The following is a 24,307-nucleotide window of genomic DNA, read 5'->3' on the forward strand; positions in this document are numbered from 1 at the left end:
CCCTAGGGCATAACTCACAACACTTCCTCCGGGCTCTGGGGGGTTGTGTCAACCCCTGAGTTTTGTTTTTGATGTTTAAACTATTTTGAACAAATGGCTTTCTCAAATCCTGAACGGATGCAATTGGAGAAAAAGGGCCTAGGAGGGGGGTGGCTAGTTGCTCTCCAATCACTCTTGACTCTTAAAAAGGGCTGTATAAACTCCGATTTACAATTGAATTAGTCCCCTCCGAAGTTTATACGACCATCCCTTCCATAAAACCTTATATACCCCCAAGGCATAAGGTACAACACTTGCCCCCAGGTTCTGGGGGCTGTGTTATCCCTGGAGTTTTTGTTATATGATATTTGATCTATTCTGAACAAAATGGCTATATAAACGATCGGACGCATTTGTGGAAAAGAGGGCGGGGTCTAGTTGCCAATGGATCACATTTGACTCTTAAAAAGGGAATCAGAACTTTCAATTTCTAATCATTTGAGTTCCCTCCATGGTTTATACGACCACTTCTTCCATAGAAATTTTATATGCCCCCCGGGCATAAGTTACATCTCTTCCCTCTGACTCTGGGGAGTATTTTGACCCGTCAATTTTTGTTATCTGATCATGGGACTATTTCAAACAAACTAGCAATCTCTAATTTTTTATCAGACGCATTTGGAGAAACAAGGATGTGTATGTGTGTGAGGGGGGAAGTAGATGCCCTCTGATCCCTTTTTAATCATAAAAAGGCAACTAGAAGTTTCATTTTTCAGTCAATTGGGCCACCTATGAAATTTATACGACCAACAATTACATAAAAACATTATATAACCCCGGGGAATTGCTTAAAACACTTGCCCTGTGGCCTTGTGGCTTTGTGTCAGCCAGGGAGTTTTTGTTATCTAGTGTTTGAACTTTTTGTTAACAAAATGATCATCTCAAAATTTTTATCGGATGGGTTTCGGGAAAAGGGCAGAGGGAGGGGGGCTTTTTGCGTTCCGATCTCTTTTGACTCTTAAAAATTGAACTAGAAATTTCAATTATCAATCGAATGAGCCCTCTCTAAAGTTTATACGAGAATTCCTTCCATAGGAGCCATATATGCTCCCATGGCATGGCAGGTCTGCCCCCGGCCCTAGGGGGTTTTGTTGACGCTTGAGTTTTTGTTATCTGATCTATGAAATATTTTTAACAAAATGGCTGTCTCAAAATTTTTATCGGATGCATTTGGGGAAAATGGGCATGATGGGGGGCTAGTTGCACTCCGATCACTTTTGACTCTTAAAAAGGGTACTAGAACTTCACATTTCCAACCGAAAAAGCCCGCTCTGAAGTTTATACGGACACTCCTTTCGTATGAAGTGCGTCTAGGAAAAAAAAGAAATAAATAAATAAATAATAAAACATTGGAGCCGTATGGCCTTTGCGATAGGCAAGGCTATGGCGTTGCCTCTGGAACGATCAGAAATTGAATAAGAAATAAGTCTATGTTCAAATGAAAGTATGCTAAGGAGTATTTTCAATGTGGAACTGCAAGCAAACCTTTCTGAGGGGAATTCGCAACGAGGATATATTACCCAAGGATAATTTCTCAAGGGAAGAATTTTACACAGGAGGAACTTTCTATGGCGGAATTTTTCGTTAGGAAATTTTCCATAGAGGGTGGGTAGATTTTCTGGGATTATTCGAAAAACGATCAGAAATAAAATTCTAAAAATAAAAGTTTTTTCTATAGAAAATAAGAAGCAGTATTAAAACTTAAAACGAACAAAACTCATTCCGTACATGAGGGGGGCTCCCTGCTCCTCAGTAACCCGTTCTTTACGCTAAAGTTCGTCCTTTTGTTGCAATTTTCTAAGAACGATTCCTGAAACACAGGGGCTGTTTAATTAGAATCAGAACTTTTTAAAAGTACTTTAAAAACTTTACCGTGAAGAGAGGAGCATTGACGAGGGGGGCAGCCCCTTCATATATGGAATAATATCTGTCCGTTTTAAGTTTTAATGTTGCTCGTTACTTTTAGTAGAAAAAAGTCTTTTATTGATTTTCAGAAAAACAATCAGAGATAAGAAAATCCCTCGAAACTCGCGGACGATGACGATTTTTGAAAAAGTCAGACTTTTATGTACCTCAAATTTGCCTCTGAGATTACCTCACCCTCTCCGTCTTCAATCCAAGTTGCTAAAATGTTCTAATCAATTAGGGAGGTTAAATCAAACCCCCAAACGACTTCCTAAATTCGAAATTGTCTTTTCAGGACGGCATTCTTTTCATTAAAAAATTCACCCTCAACCTAAAAAAACTCAAATTTGTGAAAGAACTAGAGCGACAAACTTTTCGGATTTAGAGTTAGCACATATTTTTTAGTCGGATAGTCAAAGAATCATTTATATAGTAAATTGTTTGAGGTTGACCCCTTTTTTCACAATTTTCCTAGAACCTTTCCCCCCACCTCACTCCCTATCAAAGTTTTAAGCCCCAAAGAGTTCTTTTGACTTCAAACATTTAGTTTCATGTTCACCAGCAAAAAAATCTAATCACATTTGCTGGTATTTACTCAATAAAATTTTTTTTGCCTCAACCTCTAATTCAACCTCCAAAAACTCAAATTTGTGAAAGAGCTAGAGTGGTAAACTTTTCGGACTCGGAATCAGCACATATTTCTTAGCTGAACAATCATTAGTGCAAGAATCGCTTGTATAGCAATTTGTTTGAGGTCAAACCACACCTTCACTAGACTAATATAATGATAATTGATTACTGAAAGTTCACTAGCAAAAGATTTTGTTTCATTCAGGCCGGATTTTAAGCTTTGACACTTCTATGCCCAAGCAATTTTGCCGCTCCGTGTTTGCCTTTTGGGGAATCCCCAAAACTGTTGGTGAATCCTGGTCTGGTTTCGCTGCAATTTTCATTTTATTTTCAATTTTGTAATATGTAAAAAAGAAAATATTTGTAATATAATTTATTTTAGTAAAGCGCCAAATACGCAGTAGGCCTTATGCTTTTACCGTTAGGAAAAGGGCAATACCCAAACTCTTGTTTCTAGTGAAAAATATAAGTTTCATGAACATTTTTGGAAAGAGATAATAAACTGAATTACCGTAATTATGGGAATAGAATCCCGTTAATAAGTTTTTTGGGTAGGGGTGGCACGGAGGGAGGGACAGGGACAAGCTCCCATGATTTATCAATCATTGTTAATTTTTTGGGGGGGAGGGAAGTGTATCAGGCCATGTAGGACCAGGACTCATCTGCCATAAATTTTGGAATAAAACATTATTAATAAATTGTGTTTTTTTGGTATTGGAGGGGGTAAGGCTGGACCTTGGATGCCCAGGGCTCCCTGTCATAATTTTTGTAATTAAATATCGTTATCAAGTTTTTTATTGGGGGAGGAGGTGGGATATGCAGAGAAGGCCAGGGTTCAGGTCCCTTGAGTTTTGGAATAATATAGCGTTCATAAGTTTTTTTTTAGTGGGGATGGGGGTTTGACATATTTGATCTTCGAACTATTTTCAAGGCCATCGCGTAAGAATCTTATGTGCCCCCAGGATATAATACAAAACTTGCCCCCGGGCTCTAGGTGGATGTGATGACCCTGGAATTTTGTTGTCTGACCTTTTGACTTATTATAACAAAATAGATATCTCAAAAATTCCATCAGATAGATTTGAGGTGAAAAGAGCAGAAGGGCTAGTCGCCCTCCGGTCCTTTTTGACTCCTAAAAAGGGAACTGGAACTTTCAACTTCCAATAGAATGGTCCCCCGATAAAGTTTATACGATCATTCCTTCCACAAAAAAACTTATATGCCTTGGGGCATAACTTAAAACACAAGTTCCCGAGTTCTGGGGGGGGGGGGTTGGATAAAACACTGAGCTTTTGTTATATGATTTTCGGTATATTTTTGACATAATAAAAATCTCTTTCCTTTTTGATTACTTTTGACTCCCAGAAAGGGAACTAGAACTTTCGATTTCTAGTCATTTGAGTCCCCTCCGAAGTTAACATTTTTTAGAAAACCTTACATGCCCCCGGGCATAATTTAAAACCCTCCTCCCTGGCTATGGGGGGATATGTTAACCCTGAATTTTTTTTATTTAATCGTTGGATTATTTAAAACTAAATGACTATCTCAAAATTTTAATTAAATGCGTTTGGGGAAGAAAGGGCCCTGCGGGGGGGGGGTCTAGTTGCCCTCCAATCACTTTTGAATTAAAAAAAGCAATAGAAATTCCGATTTACAATAAAATAAGCCCCCTCGCAGTTTACTCTACCATCTCTTCCATAAGAACCTTATTTGCCCTGGGGACATAACGAACAACACTTGCCTCGGGCTCAGAGGAGGAGAGGCTACGTTATCCCTAGTGTTTTTGGTATATGGTTACTGATCTATTTTGAAAAAAATGGGTATATAAAAATTCTATCGAACTTAATTGGGGAAAGAGCGTTGGTTGGGGGGGGGGGGGCAAATGTCATCGAATCGCTTTTGACTCTTAAAAAGGACCTAAAACTTTGAATTTTGAATTATTTGAATCCCCTATGAAGTTTATACGACCAATTCTTTCATAAGAATTTATATGCCCCCGCGGCACAAGTTATAACCCTTAGTTCCACCGATTTTTTTTTTTGGGGGGGGGAGTGAGGGTATTTTGATCCTGAAGCTTTTGTTATCCTCCTACCTCTGATGCTTATGCAAGCACCCCTTAAAACATTATCTGTCCCCCGGGGCATAACTCACAACACTTCCTCCGGGCTCTGGGGGGTTGTGTAAACCCCTGAGTTTTTGTTTTTGATGTTAAAACTATTTTGAACAAATGGCTTTCTCAAATCCTGAACGGATGCAATTGGAGAAAAAGGGTCTAGGAGGGGGGGGTGGCTAGTTGCTCTCCAATCACTCTTGACTCTTAAAAAGGGCTGTATAAGCTCCGATTTACAATTGAATTAGTCCCCTCCGAAGTTTATACGACCATCCCTTCCATAAAGCCTTATATACCCCCAGGGCATAAGGTACAACACTTGCCCCCAGGTTCTGAGGGCTGTGTTATCCCTGGAGTTTTTGTTATATGATCTTTGATCTATTTTGAACAAAATGGCTATATAAACGATCGGACGCATTTGTGGAAAAGAGGGCGGGGTCTAGTTGCCAATGGATCACATTTGACTCTTAAAAAGGGAATCAGAACTTTCAATTTCTAATCATTTGAGTTCCCCCCGTGGTTTATACGACCACTTCTTCCATAAAAAATTTATATGCCCACCGGGCATAAGTTACATCTCTTCCCTCTGACTCTGGGGAGTATTTTGACCCGTCAATTTTTGTTATCTGATCATGGGACTATTTCAAACAAACCAGCAATCACTAATTTTTTATCAGACGCATTTGGAGAAACAAGGGTGTGTATGTGTGTGAGGGGGAGAGGTAGATGCCCTCTGATCCCTTTATAATCATAAAAAGGCAACTAGAAGTTTCATTTTTCAGTCAAATGGGTCATCTATGAAATTTATACGACCAAAAATTACATAAAAACATTATATAACCCCGGGGAATTGCTTAAAACACTTGCCCCGTGGCCTTCTGGATTTGTGTCGGCCAGGGAGTTTTGTTATCTAGTGTTTGAACTTTTGTTAACAAAATTATCATCTCAAAATTTTTATCGGATGGGTTTCAGGAAAAGGGCAGAGGGAGGGGGGCTTGTTGCATTCCGATCCCTTTTGACTCTTAAAAATTGAACTAGAACTTTCAATTATCAATCGAATGAGCCCTCTCTAAAGTTTATACGAGAATTCCTTCCATAAGAGCCATATATGCTCCCATGGCTTTTTTCAGAGTTCCAACCGAAAAAGCCCGCTCTGAAGTTTATACGGACACTCCTTTCGTATGAAGTGCGTCTAGGAAAAAAAGAAATAAATAAATAAATAATAAAACATTGGAGCCGTATGGCCTTTGCGATAGGCAAGGCTATGGCGTTGCCTCTGGAACGATCAGAAATTGAATAAGAAATAAGTCTATCTTGAAATGAAAGTATGCTAAGGAGTATTTTCCATGTGGAACTGTAAGCAAAAACCTTTCTGAGGGGAATTCGCAACGAGGATATATTATCCAAGGATAATTTCTCAAGGGAAGAATTTTACACGGGAGGAACTTTCTATGGCGGAATTTTTCGTGAGGGAATTTTCCATAGAGGGTGGGTAGATTTTCTGGGATTATTCGAAAAACGATCAGAAATAAAATTCTAAAAAATAAAAGTTTTTTCTATAGAAAATAAGAAGCAGTATTAAAACTTAAAACGAACAAAAATCATTCCGTACATGAGGGGGGCTCCCTGCTCCTCAGTAACCCGTTCTTTACGCTAAAGTTCGTCCTTTTGTTGCAATTTTCTAAGAACGATTCCTGAAACACAGGGGCTGCTTAATTATAATCAGAACTTTTTAAAGGTACTTTAAAAACTTTACCGTGAAGAGAGGACCATTGACGAGGGGGGCAGCCCCTTCATATATAATTCGGCAACGCTGTTGCCTTGTCTTATCTAAGTGTAATCCAAAATTCTTCAAAAATCAGAGGAAATAAGTATCAATCTGCTTACCTTCTTTGCTAATAAGTGACCCTATAGAGTGGTGTATTACCCTAACTCGCATTTTTAAGGTCAATCTTGTTATTTAAGGACTATTTTGTTTGACCTTGTTTTAATTAGCCCACTTGTACGCTTGGTTTCAAAATTAGCGCGCGCGCACTGTTGTCACTATTAGAACGATAGAGTTATGGAGAAAAATAAAGGATCGTCTAACATAGTTGCCCAAAAAAGACCAAGACATTCGCCCAAAAAAGGTGTTCATGAGTGCAAAGGTTGTGACTCCAAATTGCAAGAAGACGATTTTGCATTGCTTTGCGACTCATGCGAATCCTGGGTATGCATCGTATGCTTGGAAATGACAGAGCCGGAATACAACTTATTCACAAAAATGACTCGGAGGCTCGGGTCACTTTGGTTCTGCCCCGTATGTAAACAAAAGAAAAACACGATCAACCAAGGGCTGACATCTGCAGAAATTAAAGATATTTTGAGGGGTGAAATTCAAATGTCATTTAAGGCGATGGAGGATAAGTTTTGCGCTTTATTAGAGCCTATCCAACGGAAAGTAGCTGAAATCGAGAATGACCTGAAAAATAAGTGCACACTTTCCGACGTCCAGTATTTTACCGAGAACCTAATAGGAGTGAAGTGTCAGAGCTTGGAAAAAAGCCTAACTGAAAAATTTGTGAGAAAGGACGTGGAAATCAGTGTCAGTAGCTCGAACTTAAGTTCATTTTATGTGTCAGATATTGTGGAAAAACAAAAAAACCTGATCGTGTTTGGTTTAGCTGAAGACGCTACTTTGTCATCTCGTAGACAACAAAACGAGACCGATTGCAAATTTTTCAACGACAAGCTACTTGTACTTTGCCCTGCGAAATGTAGCTACTCAGTTAGACTTGGTAAACATACGCCTGGTAAGATCAGGCCTATTAACTTGATGTTTAAGACACCGGTAGAACGTGATACAGCTTGTTTCTTTCTGATGTCCAAGACTGCTAGTATCAAAGCTACATACCCCTTGTTCAAAGTCTCTCATGATCGTACTACGATTGAACTGTTGGAAAAAAAGAAGTACGATGCCCTGAAACAGGAGCTGAAATCAAAATTGGACGCTGGCGAAACTAACTGGAAAATAAAACGTAGCAAAAACGGACTAACCCTCGTGAATAATAACTCTTTTCGTGAAACCCCAAATAGCGACGCGAGCATCGAAGAGTGACTCCCTAAAAAAGTTGAAGTGTCTGAGTGATAAATTTTTGATGACATATACAAATGCAGACTGCCTGTCATCTAAATGGGAAGAGTTTAGTGTGCTAATAAAGCAACGTAAACCATATTTAGTTGTTGTTACCGAAGTTTTACCAAAACGTTTCAGTGACCCGTCTATTTATTTTCAGCCGCTACCACAATATAATTTAGTATCTAATAATTCAGCTAAAAGAGGGATTTGTATTTATATTCATTGTTCTATTAAGTTTTCTGTGGTTGTTGATTCGTTAGTAGACTCAGTGTCGGAGTGTCTTTTGGTTGATGTTAAATTGCCTTATCATAGTACTTACATGTGTATTGCAGCTTTTTATCGTAGTCCTACTGTGAATTTATCGAGTCCAGTTAATATTGCCAATATTCTAGCGTGTATTTCTCGTCTTGTTGGTCGTAGTTCAAAGTTCCTTATTCTAGGTGACTTCAATTTACCTTTGATAGATTGGAGTGCGCATAGTACGAGTTTGTCCACTTCATCGTATGAGCAGCAATTTTTAGATAGATTGGATGATCTGTACTTATACCAACATATTGTTAGGCCAACTCGAGCCAGGAATGATGCTATTCCATCGATTTTAGATCTGGTTATTACCAAGTCAATCGATGATATTTTGAGTGTAGATTTCCGTCCGCCTTTGGGTAAAAGTGATCATGTTGTGTTAGATATTTACATGAATATTGATGCTCAACAGAGAGGTTTTGAGTTTTATCGGAATGATTATGCTAAAGCCGATTATGAATCAACGCGACAATTTATTTCGTCTATTGATATCATGTATGAACTAAAAAATAATCATGTTTCTCCGGACACCGCGTTTGATTTTGTAAAAAAGGTGTTGAGGGAATGTAGGGATAAATTTGTTCCTTTGGTGAGGAATTTTTCCGGTCGCAGAAACAATCCTAAACTTCTGAGACACATACTCCAAGCAATACGTGAAAAAAATAGTCTTTGGCGGTCTTATATTGAGTCACGACATAGTAAAGTAGTCAGACAAGGGTATTTGGATACTCAGGTGCAAGAGGATTCAGGTGAATGGCATGCGTATTCACTAGCGAGAAACAAGGTCACTCGGCTTCTTAGGGCTAATCGTGAAGAGCTTGAGTCGCGTATTATTCACTCAAGCACCGCATCACCTAAAATATTTTGGAAATATGTAATAGGAATAAGCCTAACCTTGCACCATCTTTATCTACGTTCACACATCAGGATACACACCAAAAGATTGATAGTGATTCTGAGAAGGCTCTTATTTTTAACCAAATTTTTTCTTCAGTTTTTGTTAAAACACAGCCATTTCATTCAAATGAAGCTAATTTTGCATCTCAAGTAGAGTCGATTGCGTCGCAGGACATTCTTGTTCCATTTGATGATTCAGGTTTCTCATTGACTGAAGTTTATACTATTCTTATAAAATTGGATGCGTCTAAAGCGCCGGATATAGACGGTTTCCCGAACATAATGATAAGACAAAATGCTCATGAAATTGCAGAACCACTTACCTATATATTTAACTTATCTTTGGCGCATGGACTGTGTCCGTCAGGGTGGAAGAAGGCCTTGGTAAAGCCGCTTCACAAAAGTGGCTCCAGGTCAGATTTTAAAAACTATCGGCCAATTTCAATCACGTCTATTTTTTGCCGAGTGATGGAAAAGTTGATTGTTTCACGCGTTCAAAAGTATTTTGACGGAAATCATCTTTGGAATCCTGATCAGCATGGTTTCCGAAAAAATAGGTCTTGTAATACTCAGCTTCTTGAGGTTACTTTGGATTTTCAACGTTTTGCCGATTTAGCTATACCCTTTGACTGCATTTACATCGACTTCTCGAAGGCATTCGACAAAGTCTCAATACCCACCCTTCTTAAAAAATGTGCAGCTTATAAATTGGGTAAAAAAAACAATTGTATTTATTGCTGATTATCTAAATGGACGAACTCAGCAGGTTGTTGTTGGTGAAGCTATGTCATCCTCAATTGATGTGTTAAGCGGAGTCCCCCAGGGTAGCTGCCTGGGTCCAATTTTATTTTGTTTATTTATTAATGATCTGCCTTCCTCTGTTCAGCATTCTACTGTCAAGATGTTCGCGGATGATGTAAAACTTTATCTACCAGTACGAGACCAAAATGATGTGCAACTTTTACAGGAGGATCTTGACTCTCTAACTTATTGGTGCGAATCTAATTCCATGTTCATAAACCCTTCTAAGTGTGTTGTTCTACACTATGCTCGTAAACTCCCACCTGTGCATACTTACCAGCTGTCTGGCATACAAATCCCTTCTAACGAAATAGTGCGTGTTCTTGGTGTTTACTTTGATACCCAATTGAAATTTGATAAGCATGTTTCGGAAATTGTAAAGAATGCGAATTATCGTTTATCGTCTATAAGGAGAAGCGTTAGTAGGTTCAACCTTCGTAATTTCTTACTACTATATAAATCAATGGTCCGCCCTCTTCTTGAGCATAATACTTCTGTTTGGTTTCCATTAAGTCTAACGGATGAGCATAGGATAGAAAAGGTTCAGAGAAGGGACACTAGATTGGTCCCATACCTTCAGCGCCTTTCTTATCCGCAGAGACTTTCTAGGCTTCAACTCCCGTCGTTGAAGTTTCGTAGACGTCGCAATGACCTTGTAAATGTGTTTCGTATAATTAAAGGAGTGGATGATGTTGATCCAAATTTATTTTTTAAATTTAGCCATTATCACTCTACTCGTCAGCATGATTATAAATTATATCCCCCAAAACCACTGAAAAAAATTGGTCAATTATCTTTTGTTAGTAGAGTTGCCGGACCATGGAATGCTTTGCCTTTGGAGGTTGTCGAGGCAGAGAGTGTTCGAATTTTTAAGAGTGCATTAGTAAATACGCCTTTCTATTTAGACGCTTTTGTTGTGTAGTGTCGTTTTATTTAGAAGTTTTTTGCTATTTAATTTGTCGTTGCCAATTTACTTTAGATTAGTATTATGAATTTGGGTTTTTTTGTTTTTGCGACAAGCATTAATGCTTACCGCTATTCGTAATAATAAATAAAAAAATAAATAATATCTGTCCGTTTTAAGTTTTAATGTTGCCCGTTACTTTTAGTAGAAAAAAGTCTTTTATTTAATTACTGAGATGGCGGAACTAATACTATGAATTCAATTCAGGGGGAGGAATGTTTAACCTACCTCTTGCATATTTGCTGGTCTAGCTCCACCCAATCGTCCTGTCTTAAATCTTAATAATGTCTTGAAAATAATGAATGTTTCAATAATCTTCCAACATGCACACATGAATCAACAAAAAAAATCAAAAAAGAAAATAACAACCGTTGATAAAAAATCAAGCCTGTAAAATAATAATCAGCAAATAAAGATTACAACTGTAAAATATGTCTCAACTTACCATAAGCAGTGCAATTTTGACCTCCCTTCTGATGAGATCTGCATCCAGCGTAATAGCTATTGCTCGATTTTGACGCCAAGCAACCCAAAATATTCGACAATATAATAATGTTGTTACAGCCTTAAAAAGACAATTTTTGTAAATGCAGTGCAGGAGTGATTAGAGGGAGGGGAGTAGGAATAGGATCAAATAGTAAATGTTTGAAACTTTTCAAAAGATTAGGAGTAGGATCAGAGAGTATAGCGAATAATCATTTGTTCACTCCAAAGGCCCTAAGGGCAGAACAACAAAAATTAGAAGTTATATTCTTATTAATTCACATTGTAAAAACAAAATCATTAAACTAAATACAAAAATCTATTTCTCTACTCCTATTCTAGTCTGGGAAATCGTCCAAATCCTTACACAATTGAAAATCATTCTATACTCTACTCACGTATAGTGCACTTCTATACTGCGATATAAATATCATTCATATTTGACAAGATTTTGATAGTGTGCACCACATTAAGGGTTAAACACTAATGCCCTATTCTGGGGCATTGTGGCTTGGATTTGGAAACTTACGCTCTATATTCACCGCCATCTATCTTGTACACCGTATGGACACAATGCGCAACATACTTGAAAAACACAACACAGTCCTGGCTCAATATTGTAGCACTGGACTTGTAAATAGCTTTTAATTTAATTTACCTTAAAACATTGGTAGGAAAACTGTTACATGAATTTCAAGTTGATCCTCATTTAGTTAGAATAATTGCGTCTATAGTCTTTAGTAGAATTAAATAAAAAAAAACGAGTTTTTTTAACTGAAAGTAAGGAGCGACATTAAAACTTAAAACGCACAGAAATTACTTCGTATATGAAAGAGGCTGCTTCCTCATCAACGCCTCGCTCTTTACGCTAAAGTTTGACTCTTTCTCTCAATTCTTCTTTTTAAAACAGTAAAAAACTCGTAACTTTTGATGGGTAAGACTAAACTTGATGAAACTTATATATTTAAAACCAGCATTAAAATGCGATTCTTTTGATATAGCTATTGGTATCAAAATTCCATTTTTTAGAGTTTTGGTTACTATTGAGCCGGGTCGCTCCTTACTACAGTTCGTTACCACGAACTGTTTGATACAATTTGACAAATACATAAACGTATATTCTGATGCCTTACAAATTTGCAATGGTATAACCCGGAATCATCTTAGGTCTAGTTATGGCACTTAAACAATAGCCCCTCCCACAATTCGGGTCCACTTCTGCGACCGCACGTGTGTCCTCATAATAAACATTTATTAATGTATACAAAACTGGTGCTAATGTGCTTAAGTTAAACACTATGAAATCCAAGTGAACTGAAATTTTTTAAACTTTCCATTTGGTTGTTTCAAATTATAACATTTTTAGGACAGTACGAAATTTTGTCAGTGTTGCCTCATTGAACCAGGAAAATAATTACGCAACAATTTTTTTTTTATTTGACAACGAATTTTGTCCGCAGAAATCCAAACATTAACAATTGGCTGATTCCCGAAGACACTACACCTTGAAAGAAAAGCTATACTTTCCTCAGCCGTTTAGTGTTTTAGTGTGTTTAGCGTTTTAGCTTATTTTTGGCTCATTTTTACCCACTTTTTTAATTTGCCGCTACTACTACCGAAAATCACAAATCTGCACATTGGTTCTTATTAATTAAAAAATAATTTGCAGATTTTTCCTAACCTTTAAAAATAAGGACGGTTTCTTAAATTCCGCTTAACCTACTCAGACAGTCATATTTCATTTTCACTGTCCTTTGTGCTTCAAACTTCTTCTTCTTCTTATGTTTATGAGGTCTGTGGATCAGTATGATGTCCATTCACCTCTTAGACATTACAGGAAAAACGTTTGACGGAAAAACATCAAACGTCCTTCGCAATGGGAAATTTTAAATATTGAAAATTTGGTATCCAATTTAAGATAAGTATGGTGTTGTAAATTTTCGCTTAACCAACTAAAACAATCGTATTTCATTCTCATTGTCCTTGGTAATTCAAATGTTCCAAGCAATTGAAAATTAGAATATTGAAAATTCAATATCCTACTTAAGACAAGAATGTTCTTGTTAATTTCTGCTTAACTAATTCCAACAATCAGATTTACTTTTCACTTTCCTTGGTCTTCAAAGGCTGGATGGAAGTACGCAATGTATGTTGACACGAAATATTATACTTTGATGAATTGTAATAAGCCTTCTGAGGTTGTACCGTAGACCAAAACCCAATAGAAAAAGAAACTTTCACTAGCGATAAAATTTTGTAATTAACCTGGCATTCAACGAACTTCATTTTACCAATGACAGAAGATATAAAATTCATTCCTAAGAAAATGTTGCCTTTTTATAGCAATAAAGTATATACTGAAAGAGATAAAACAGGAAGTAGGATAATATTTTACCTTTCCTCCCAAGGCAGGAATAAAAGAACCATAAATAAAACTTTAAAATTTTTATATTTGCCTCTACAAAGTTTTATACACTTCTTGCCCTAAACTCCCTTATTTTTGAATCATATATTTTGATTATGCTCTATTTCCTTACTAAAGTAATTTTATGCAAATCAAGAATAGGGGAAAGGGACAAAATTTTACATACTTCGATTATTTTGCGATGCTGATCAAGAATTGGTTTCGAAATGCAATCTATCTCTTTCCAGACAGTTAATTTGGTCAATGATCTGTATTTTTCTGTTTCTCATTTGTTATTTTTTCTTTTGTTATTTTTTTGTCATTCCTTTTCTTTTGTTAAAGAATAAGTAAAAGTTACAGAGCTAAATATAAGTTAATTGTTTGAATTTATAATTTCTCTAAATACGCGCTAGGGTATTTCAAAATAAAGTTCGTAAATTAAAACCCAAAATATGACTCATTATGCTCACCTAAAAGACAGTTGTGCCTTTGTGATTAATTTGGATGGCTGCTATTGTAGGCTGTTAAAAATAGTTTCAAGATGAAATTAAAGTTTTTTTTTTGCTTTTCTGAAAGGTGTTTTTGGTGTTTAAAAATGTTGACCATGGGGAAAATATTTATGATGACGCCGATAATTTCATGCAACATAGACGTTTTCGAATAACATAGGATTTTCATTCACGTTTTCAGGCAATATAGGGCATGCAACATAGACGTTTTCATGCAATTTAATAAAAAAAACAAGTTTTTTTAACTGAAAGTAAGAAGCGACATTAAAACTTAAAACGAACAGAAATTACTCCGTATATGAAAGGGGCTGTTCCCTCTTCAACGTCCCGCCCTTTGCGCTAAAGTTTGACTCTTTCTCTCAAATCTACTTTTTAAAACAGTGAAAAACTTTAGCGTAAAGAGCGGGGCGTTGAGGAGGGAACAGCCCCTTGCATATACGGAGTAATTTCGGTTCGTTTTAAGTTTTAATGTCGCTCCTTACTTTAAGTTAAAAATAAACTTGTTTTTTTATATTTAATTTCTGAACGTTTTTGAATTAATTCATGTTTTGATTTTGGTTTTCCGCACATGAATACTTAGAAGGAAATTTGTATATTTATTTTTTTTGGGCTAAATGGCTTTTTCTTAGTTTTGATCGGACGGCTTTGAGAAAAAAGGAGTGGGGGAGGAGGCTTAGTTGCCCTTCAATCTTTTGGTTACTTAAAAAGGCAGCTAGAACTTTTAAATTCTTACGAACGTTTTTATTAATAAAAAATATACGTAACTTCTGAATTAACTTTCGTAACGAACGTCTATATTCGTATATTTTTATTACGTATATGAGGGGGTTTTCATCCTCTTTAATACCTTGCTCTTTACACTAAAGCTTAAATTTTGTCCCTATTTTTTAAGAATGTCCCCTGAATCACAAAGTCCGTAGAAGAAATAGTTTGAATTACTAAAAATACTTTAGCGTAAAGAGCAGGTATTTAGGAGGAGATGAACCCCTCATATGTGTAATAATTTCCGTTCGTTTTGTTTTAATGCTAATCCTTACTTTCAGTTGAAAAAACTTTTACATATTTATATTTTCATTGTTTTTTGTTTTAAATAATATTAGAAAATCCTGCGCCCCCTTCATAGAAATTCTCTCCTCCCATGACAAATCCTTCCATGGAAAGATCCTCCCATGTTATCCCCTCCCCTCAACCCCCTCCATATACAAAAAAATTCCCCTGAAAACGTCTGTACACTTCCCAATAACCATTTCTATATGTAAACACTGGTCAAAGTTTGTAACTTCTAGCCCCTCCCCCGGGGACTGTGAGGGAGTAAGTTCTCCCCAAAGACATAGTTATTAAGTTTTTCGACTATGCTGAACAAAATGGCTACCTCAGAATTTTGACCCGTTGACCTTGGAAAGAAAATGAGCGTGGGAGGGGGTCTAGGTGCCCTCTGATATTTTTGGCCACTTAAAAAGGGCACTAGAATTTTTAATTTCCGGTAGAATGAGCCCTCCCGCCATATTCTAGGACCACTGGGTCGATACTATCACCCCTGGGAAAAAAAACAAATAAACACACACGTGATCGGTGTTCTGGCAAAAAAAAACGAAATTCCACATTTTTGTAGATAGGAGCTTGAAAATACTACAGTAGTGTTCTCTGATACGCTGAATACGGTGGTTTGATTTTCGTTAAGATTCTATGTTTTTTAGGGGATGTTTCCCCCTATTTTCCAAAATAAGGGAAATTTTTCTTAGGCTCGTAACTTTTGATAAGTAAGACTAAATTTAATGAAACTTATATATTTTAAATCAGCATAAAAACAAATTCTTTAGATGTATCTATTAGTATCAAACTTCCGTTTTTAAAAGATTCGTTTACTATTGAGCCGGATCGCTCCTTACTACAGTTTGTTACCACGAACTGTTTGATATAGGATTTAACACCTATACAACTAGGTATAAGTGTCCTTATGCGTAGCAGTTCTATACCTAGGCTTGTATGATTTATATGCTAACGGATTCAATATATCACGTATCGTGTAAGTAATTATAAATTTCGTGCATAAAGAACATCAATTTATTGAGTGTTGCAGTTGAATTGACATTTTATAGATCTTTACTCTGATTTGCGTATAAATCTGTATAAATGGTTGCCAACATCGAAGACATTAGCGTATGTTTATGGGATTTTACAAGAGGTGATGCTAGCTGACGAGAAAATTCATCTTAGTGGGGAGTTTGACCCAGAGTCATACTAGTCAACATGTTTGGGGAGGGTAGAGGGATTTTACCGACTGGCTGGTCATTTTTACCCACTGTTTTTTTTATCAATAATTAGTATAATGCCCGTTTTGAATATGCTCTTTATTATCCGTACACAAATTTTTGACGGTGTCGGAAAAAATCTTTGCTCTTCGTTCCACGATTTTACCTATTTTTTTTTATCGATTATCCAAAAATATTGGGGGGCTAACCCTCCCCCAATACGTGACAGCCCTGGTTTCACCTGGATGGAAGGTATTACTTGCAATGATGGTGGATGCTGTGAATATAAAAAAAGTAGAGAAGCCGATTCAAAGTAAGAATAGGATATTGAAAGCATGGTAATCATAGTAGTCAAGTATGGCTTAGCTTCGAATGGTCGAGGAAGATATATTACATGTTTTCTAACAGACTTATCTAAGAATAATCCAGTATTTGTTTGACTGGCAATAAACAATAAGCTGTGTGATAAAAGTGGCTCGATTATAATTTGTACGGCTATCAGGATGACTAGGTCCCGTTGTATAGATATTAATTAAAATAAACAAGCTTTCTTAATTGAAAGTAAGGATCGGCATTAAAGATTAAAACGAACAGAAATTATTCCGTATATGAAAGAGGTTGTCCCCTCCTCAACGCATCTCTCTTTACGCTAAAGTTTGAGTCTTTATCCCAACTCTACTTTTTTAAATAATATAAGCTTTAGCGTAAAGAGCGAGGCTTTGAGGAGGGGACAGCCTCTTTCATACACAGGATAATTTCTGTTCGTTTTAAGTTTTAACGTCGATCCTTACTTTCAGTTAAAAACAACTTGTTTTTTTTTATATTTAATTAATTTAATTAATATATTGGTGGATGAGAAGCGTGAGAAGTTGCATTGGCCTTGGGTGATTCGATGCTGCAGCTAGTAGCAGTAGTAGTAATAAATGATCTACTAAGCCAAACAACGATATTTTGATAACCTGAGTCTTATGAATCATAGGCAGCGCAAAAGGACTACCTAAGTAAAGAACGATGTTGGCACAATGTATTATTCATTACTTCTTTTGTCTTACATCAGGGCACTTTGTATCGAAGGATTTGTCGTAAAAACTTTAAAAAGGGCTCATTCGGTTGGAAATCGAAACAGCTAGTGCTCTTTTTAATAGGTGAAAGTAATTGGAGGGCAACTAACCCCTCACACACGCCCACCTTTTCCCCAAATACATCCAATCGAAATTTTGAGATAGCCATTTTGTTCAACGTAGTTTAAAAGTCCGGTAATTATTTTTTTGAGGATGACAACCATCCCCCACAGCTAACAGGATGAAAGTTGTAAGTCATGCCCTGGGGGCATATAAGGTTTTTATAGAAAGTGCTGTCGTGGGAACTTCGAAAAGAGCTCGCTCGACTGGAAATTGAGAGGGCTAGTGCCCCTTTTGATAGTTGAAAGTAATCAGAGGGCAAATGCCCTCACCATGCCCTTCATTTCTTCAAACATATCCAATCAAAATTTTGATATAGCCGCTTTGTTCAACGTAGTTGAAAATTCCGGAAATTGTGTCTTTGAATATGACAACCCCCAAAAACCTCAGGACAAGGGTTGTAAGTTATACTCTTGGGACATGTAAGGTTTTTATAGAAAGTGTTGTCGTAGAAACTTCAAAACAGGCTCATTCGATTGTAAATATGAACTACTGCCTTTGTTATCAGTCAAAAGTGATTGAAGGGTGAATTAAGCCTCCCCCATCACGCCCGTCGTTTCCTAAAACACTTCCAATCAAAATTTTAAAATAGCCATTTCGTTCAACGTAGTTGTGAAGTTCCGGAAATTATGTCTCTGAGCATGACAAATCCTCCCAGCCCTAAGGGCAAGGGTTGTAAGTTATGCTCTGGGGGCATATAAGAATTTTATAGAAAGTTTGGTCATATAAAATTCGGAGGGGGCTCATTGCACTGGTAATCAGAAGCTCTAGTTCCATTTTGTAGAATCAAAATGGTTAAAGGGCAGCTACCCCCCCGCCCGCAGACACACACACACGTAGCATTGTCCCAAAATTCATCTAGTAGAAATTTTGAGATAACCATTTTATTCAAAATAGTTTAAATATTATATAACAAAACTTCTGGGGTTGAAACAAACCCGCACATCCTGGGGGTAAGAGCTGTAAGTTGTTCCCCCGAAGTATTTAAGGTTTTTATAGAAGGGATGGTTGTATAAACTTTAGAGGAGGCTCATTTGGTTGAAAATGAGAAGTTACACTTGCTGAAAAAAATGGAAAGGTTTTACTTTTATAGCTTTAATAAATAAAATATTATTAATTAAATTTGATTAATAAATATCAGTATATGTATATTTAACTGACAATGCACATCCATTTGTATTTTATTCAGTAAAATGCAAATTATGTTCTGGCCTTGGGAATGCATAAGGGTTTTGAGTCCTACTCATGTTAATTTTTGCTCGTTTTGTGTTTGACTAGGTTATTTGTTGTAATTTCTGTTCGTTTTGGGTTTCGTTTATTGATCGATGCTGACTTGTGGTAGTACTGCGCTTGGTAGATTATTTGATTTTATTTTTGCTCATTTTTTGTTAACTGATTTCTTTAGTTTTCTTTGAAAACTTATTTTGTGGATAAGGTTTTTTAATTAATAAAAATTAAAGTCTGAAATTGTAATCAATGGTATATATTGAGCAATATATAGTGCAATTTTCTTTTCGAATCCGAGCAAATGCAAAAACATATTAGTGGTTCCTTAGATACCAATAATAAAAAGAAGTGGAACATTAGCTCTAGATAATGAATTTAACCTAAAAGCATAAACAGTAGGGGGATTCGGTTTGAACCAGACGTGGGTTAAACTTCACACTCTCAATTACTTTGACAGCTATTAGCGGAAAATTCTATGAAAATTAGTTAAGAGTGCCATCTAGCGTTCGTGTCTCAAGAAAGAATTCCTAGTTTGGTTGATTGAACTTTTCAAAAGCTAAACTGCAAGAACTGTTTTAGAACTGCCAACTTTTTTTCTTGCACCCTGAATATTTCTGTGTTAGACCAAAAGCATAATACCGGAAAGTTTTTCACTTGTTTCTCTAAATTTTCTTGTCTTTCTGGAATAAAAAAAAACAAAATCTATCTGCCTTGTTTTTTTGGCTATTGACTTTCTCTTTCAGATCGTGATTGGGGCGGGGGAGGGTGTACGCTTCAACCCTACATGGGTATGAGCAGAAAATTATTTTATTTTTTGCTTACGACCGTATTTCTTAGAAATGCCCAGAGAGTACAAACGAAAGTCGCTTGGAGGCCACGGTCTACATCATAAAAATCTGAATAAGACATTCCAAGCACATTTAAAATGGATAAAACTCATTAAAGCGACTGTGGCTCATTTAAAAATTTAGGAAAAACCTCCTTCTTAATTACCTGAAAAAGGCAAAAGATGGTATAAACTGTGGTGAAGTTAAACCTGAAGCCAATATCGATAAAGCAATCAGAAAAATTGAGGAACATTCATTACAATGCGCAGATTTTTTCTAACAAACAAGAGAGGGCGTATGTAACTATCACGTCGCTGTATCAATGGTGAATACGTTGTTGCAAATTAAATTGAAACCCAACCATCTTGGACAGAACAAGAAAGCGTTTAAAAAAAAATAGCTAACTACTTATTTGAAAAGAAACTCCAATATATCACTTCGTGCACCTGAGCCAGGTGCACGCCAAGCCACCAAGGCCAGGGCAAATGGCTAAGCCGGGCCAGGGCAAATAGCCAAGCCAGGGCCAATGGCTTCAAAAAAATTGTCGTTTCAATTTTTTTTGACAATCTCCTTGATGTCTATGGCGTGTATCAGCTCAAAGCTGAGCACATTTATAATGTCTTTGAGATTGGTATCTCGCGGTTCTGAATATGCCAAGAGCTGTGTCACCCACAGCAGTTGAACAGGTACTAAATAGTGTCTGTTGAGCGTGAATCAATGCAATCGGTGGATAGATCCCGCTAGTTTTTACTTTCCAATGAAAAGAATTCCAGTCTGGGAAAGTACGAAGAGGTCCTTGTGACTCCCTTGGGCTGGCACACCCGTAGGAATGGATGAACAATAAGACTTTTTTGTTAACTCTACAGCGTTAATGGAAGCACTGACGGTTTTCAAAAGACAAACCCCATCTCCTTTATTAATAATCATGATAGTCATTTTGATTCGATATGTATTTCTGTCAGCAAAGATAATGGCGTTGTTCTTCTAGTTTTTCACAACAATGATCCCATTGGTTTAATTCTTAGATACTGGTGTTTATGGTCTTTTCAAGAGTGGCCTTAAGCCTAAGCCTTATGAATGGCTCCAGTTGAACCCTAGACAAAGGGTTTCTATTCATCAAATGGCTAAGATTTTTATTGCACCTTCCTTGAAGTTTTTACTCTGGCCAATGTCTATTCGTTTTTCAAAAGACCGAAGTTTGTTCTTTGGACAGAAATTTGTTCAGTGAGATTGAATTCCTCCCATATCAAGCAAGTTCAAATCAGATAAATGCAACAGGCTTGAAACATAATAAAATTTGCCTGTCTGAGGCCAACGATGACAGTTCAACTCCTGGGCGATCAGCTGACACCATTCTTACTGTTGGGCAATCAGCCCCCTCCCAGCCGTGAGGTCAGTTGGCCATAATAACCAAGAAGTGACTAGATCTTTATCACGTATAGGAAATGTTGATTCAATCACCACCTAACGGGTAAATTCAGGAAATTCACGGACATCCCCGAAGAAAGAAAATTAAGGCAAAAAAAAAATGTAGAAAAGGAGAGAAAAGGCAAGCTAAAAAAAACGCCACTGGTGGATCTCTAATTGCAAGATTAATCTGATGTGGTATTACATTTTGGTGAAGAAGAAAACCATGATGACAAGTCGCTCAGCCCGTATTCCTTGTCAAGAGGATATCACGTCCTTGTAAAGTTCCAGCTAAAGACGTCAACCCACTGCCAAGTTGGGTTAGTTCATTATATTGCGAAAGGCGTAGCTACAATCACTTTCCTACAGATTAGAAAATGGTGCGACTGTAGATTTTTCTGATATTCTCCAAAGCATGCCAAAGCCTTTCTTCCAGCAGAGGAAGCAGCAGAGTGTTTCGAAGCTTTCGCTTTGAATTTGATTTCTCCTCACACAGTATCTGTTAATCATCTAAGTCGAGACGCTTTATTTCTTTTCCATTCTAATTTATATAGTTTTGTATAACTGTTTTCGAAGTAGAAACACCGTTCTTTGGATGAATTGAGTGATTTTTCAGGGCTGATAACAGTTTTTGTCACTTTTTAGGCTGTTCAGATCAAGCCCCTCTGTGTCAGAACCAGTCCCATTAGGTGGTGTTGGTTCGGACACTTTGACCACGAGTAGAAATGCAGACTATGAGGAAATTTGCAGCAAATCTAAGAAAATTGCCAAACATTCCTTATTCCGATTCTAAAGATTCAGATTGCTTATTCTAAAGTAGCCCCCTAATGTCTTTGGTCAGTCGGTTAAAAAAAATACTTCGGTAAAATTCTTTATTTAGTTCAATAAAGATGACAAAAACACTGACATGTCATCTACAGAAATTTTTTAACTTGATCGGTAAACGCAGCACTTTTACCGACTCCTTTCGTGATTTTAGAGATGTTGTCACAACTTTCCATTTAGTTAAATAATCAGCACTAAAATAGTGACACGATAGAGCGATGATTCTACGCATTGAATTCGAAACGGACATTATGCTAATTATTGACAAAAAAAAACAGCCGGTAAAAATGACCAGCAAGTCTGTAAAATTTCTTGCTCCCCCCAATAATTTTGGCTAGTAACGACATTGGGGGCTATCCCTTCCTCGACCTTCCCTTTTTATGCTAAAATCTAAAAGCCGTTATAAAATAATTTTCATTCAAAATCAACGGGCCTTGTTTTTTAGTAGTCTTTCCGGAAGAGTCAGGACGAAAAATCAAAATTTAGGTTAAAGAGGATAAGGAAGGAGTAGCCCCTCTAATAAAAAAAATAATTTGTGTTCTATATAGTTATAGCAATGATACTAGAAAAGCTTTCGGTCCTTTAAGGGTTCTTTGAAGTATGAACAATGACTGTTTCAACATCTGAACCGAGTTAGCTTCATTTTTCCTCTGATGAGTCGCTAAAATCATCCACACCACAGTTGGGATGACAGGACCATAAATCGTCCGCATGCCGCTATGACTGGAGTAGCTAGTATCAGCCTTTTTCATTTTGATTTATGCAACCGCAAAATAGAAAATGTTGATCATTTAGTTAATCATTGATTTTTACTGGATATTTTTTATAACAAGCACTGCCAAAGGTCACTTATCCCTATTAGCTTAGCTTGCCAGGACCTATTATTATAGACTCACTCTTCAAATTGGGTCAGGCTTCTGACCACAAAGGGTCATTGCCTCCAGGCTTTGAGCCTAACAATACATTGGCAATATACCACGGATAGAATGAATAATATAATAAAATAAAAAGAACGAGGGGCAGAGAAAACAGAGGACATGCACTAAAATGTATTAAACCACACAAAGCCACAACACCGGCAACAGAGAAATCATAGAAAACGATGAAAATCTTCTAAATATTAGGTGACAAAGAAGAAAAAAAGAAAAAAATGATCTTGCTCGAAGACCTGCTGGTATTTTAAGCAACTATTAAGTAAGTATGTATGTAAAGAGGGGTGAGGGATGAGCTCCACCCTCCCCAAGACCATTTAAATGTTTTGATGCTCCAATATTTCGATATATTTATACTATTTCCAGCTTTGAAATTTATTATCCTAAATTTCGACCCCCCCCCCATACACACACACAAAAACAAATGTTGCATACACGTCTGCTTCCAACCAAAGATTGCAACCAAAAGACTAGATGGGAACCGAGCAGCTAATACAGCCCTACATCCTAGAAATATGTCCTAAAAATCCTAGAAATACAAGCCATAAGACGAATTTCGTATAAGAATTCTGGCAATTCTTTTGATATAATTATTAGTATCAACATTCTATTTTTCAGAGTTTCGGTAACTATTGATCCGGGTCACTCCTTACTACAGTTCGTTACCACGAACTGTTTGGTGAATAAAAATAAAAAAGTTTTTTCTACTGAAAGTAAGGAGTGACGTTAAAATTTAAAACAAACAAAAATTATTCTTTATATAAAAGGGGCTGTCCCCTCCTCAATGCCTCGCTCTTTATGCTGAAGCTTTTTTTTATTGTTTTGAAAAACGGAGCTGTGAGAAAGAGACAAACTTTAGCATAAAGAGTGAGGAGTTGAGGAGGGGACAGCCCCTTTCATATACGGGATAATTTCAGTTCGTTTTAAATTTTAATGTCGCTCCTTACTTTCAGTAGAAAAAAACTTGTTTTTTTTCATTTAATTTCTGATCGTCTTTTAAATAATGCCTCGAATGAGCCCTCTTCTGATATTATATGACCACTGGGCTAATACAATGATCCCAGCAAAAAAAAAAAAAAAAAAAAAAAAAAAAAAAAAAAAAAAAAAAAAAAAAAAAAAAACATGCATCTGTGATCTTTCTTCTGGAAAAAAAATTACAAGTTTCAATCAGATATGAGCTTAAAACCTATTCAGTAGGGTTATCTGATGCGCTGAATCTTATGATGTGATTTTCATTAAGATCACTTGACTTTTAGGGGGTATTTCCCTTTTTTTCAGAAACCTGGAAAATTTTCAAAGGCTCGTAACCTTTGATGGGTAAGACTAAACTTCGGTTACTATTGAGGCCGGTCGCTCCTTACTTAGGCTACAGTTCGTTACCACGATTAGTTGAACCATAATTTTCTCAGCTTTTTATTTTTGTTGTTATTACATATATGAGGGAGTTGCCCCCTCCTTAGCACCTCGCTCTTTACGCTAAAATGTTTGTGAAT

The 24,307-nt window shown here is 36.7% G+C and overlaps 1 protein-coding gene and 1 long non-coding RNA gene across 2 annotated transcripts in view; one reads left to right on the plus strand and one right to left on the minus strand.

Annotated features, from left to right (window-relative positions):
- Nucleotides 1–11,803, minus strand: part of LOC136037242 (adenosine receptor A2b-like) — a 51,203-nt gene extending 39,400 nt beyond the window's left edge. Inside the window, exons 1-2 of the mRNA XM_065719857.1 lie at nt 11,649–11,803; nt 11,213–11,332 (exon numbers count right to left, since the gene is read on the minus strand). Of these exons, the coding sequence (XP_065575929.1) occupies nt 11,213–11,332; nt 11,649–11,684 (156 nt within the window). The 5' untranslated portion in view covers nt 11,685–11,803. The remainder of the gene's footprint in view (nt 1–11,212; nt 11,333–11,648) is intronic.
- The window catches only part of LOC136037243 (uncharacterized), a 303,458-nt gene that overhangs the window by 10,558 nt on the left and 268,593 nt on the right, over nt 1–24,307 (plus strand). The gene's annotated exons all lie outside the window — the stretch shown is intronic.

The sequence above is a fragment of the Artemia franciscana genome, chromosome 16, assembly GCF_032884065.1.
Source record: "Artemia franciscana chromosome 16, ASM3288406v1, whole genome shotgun sequence".
NCBI lineage: Eukaryota > Metazoa > Arthropoda > Branchiopoda > Anostraca > Artemiidae > Artemia > Artemia franciscana.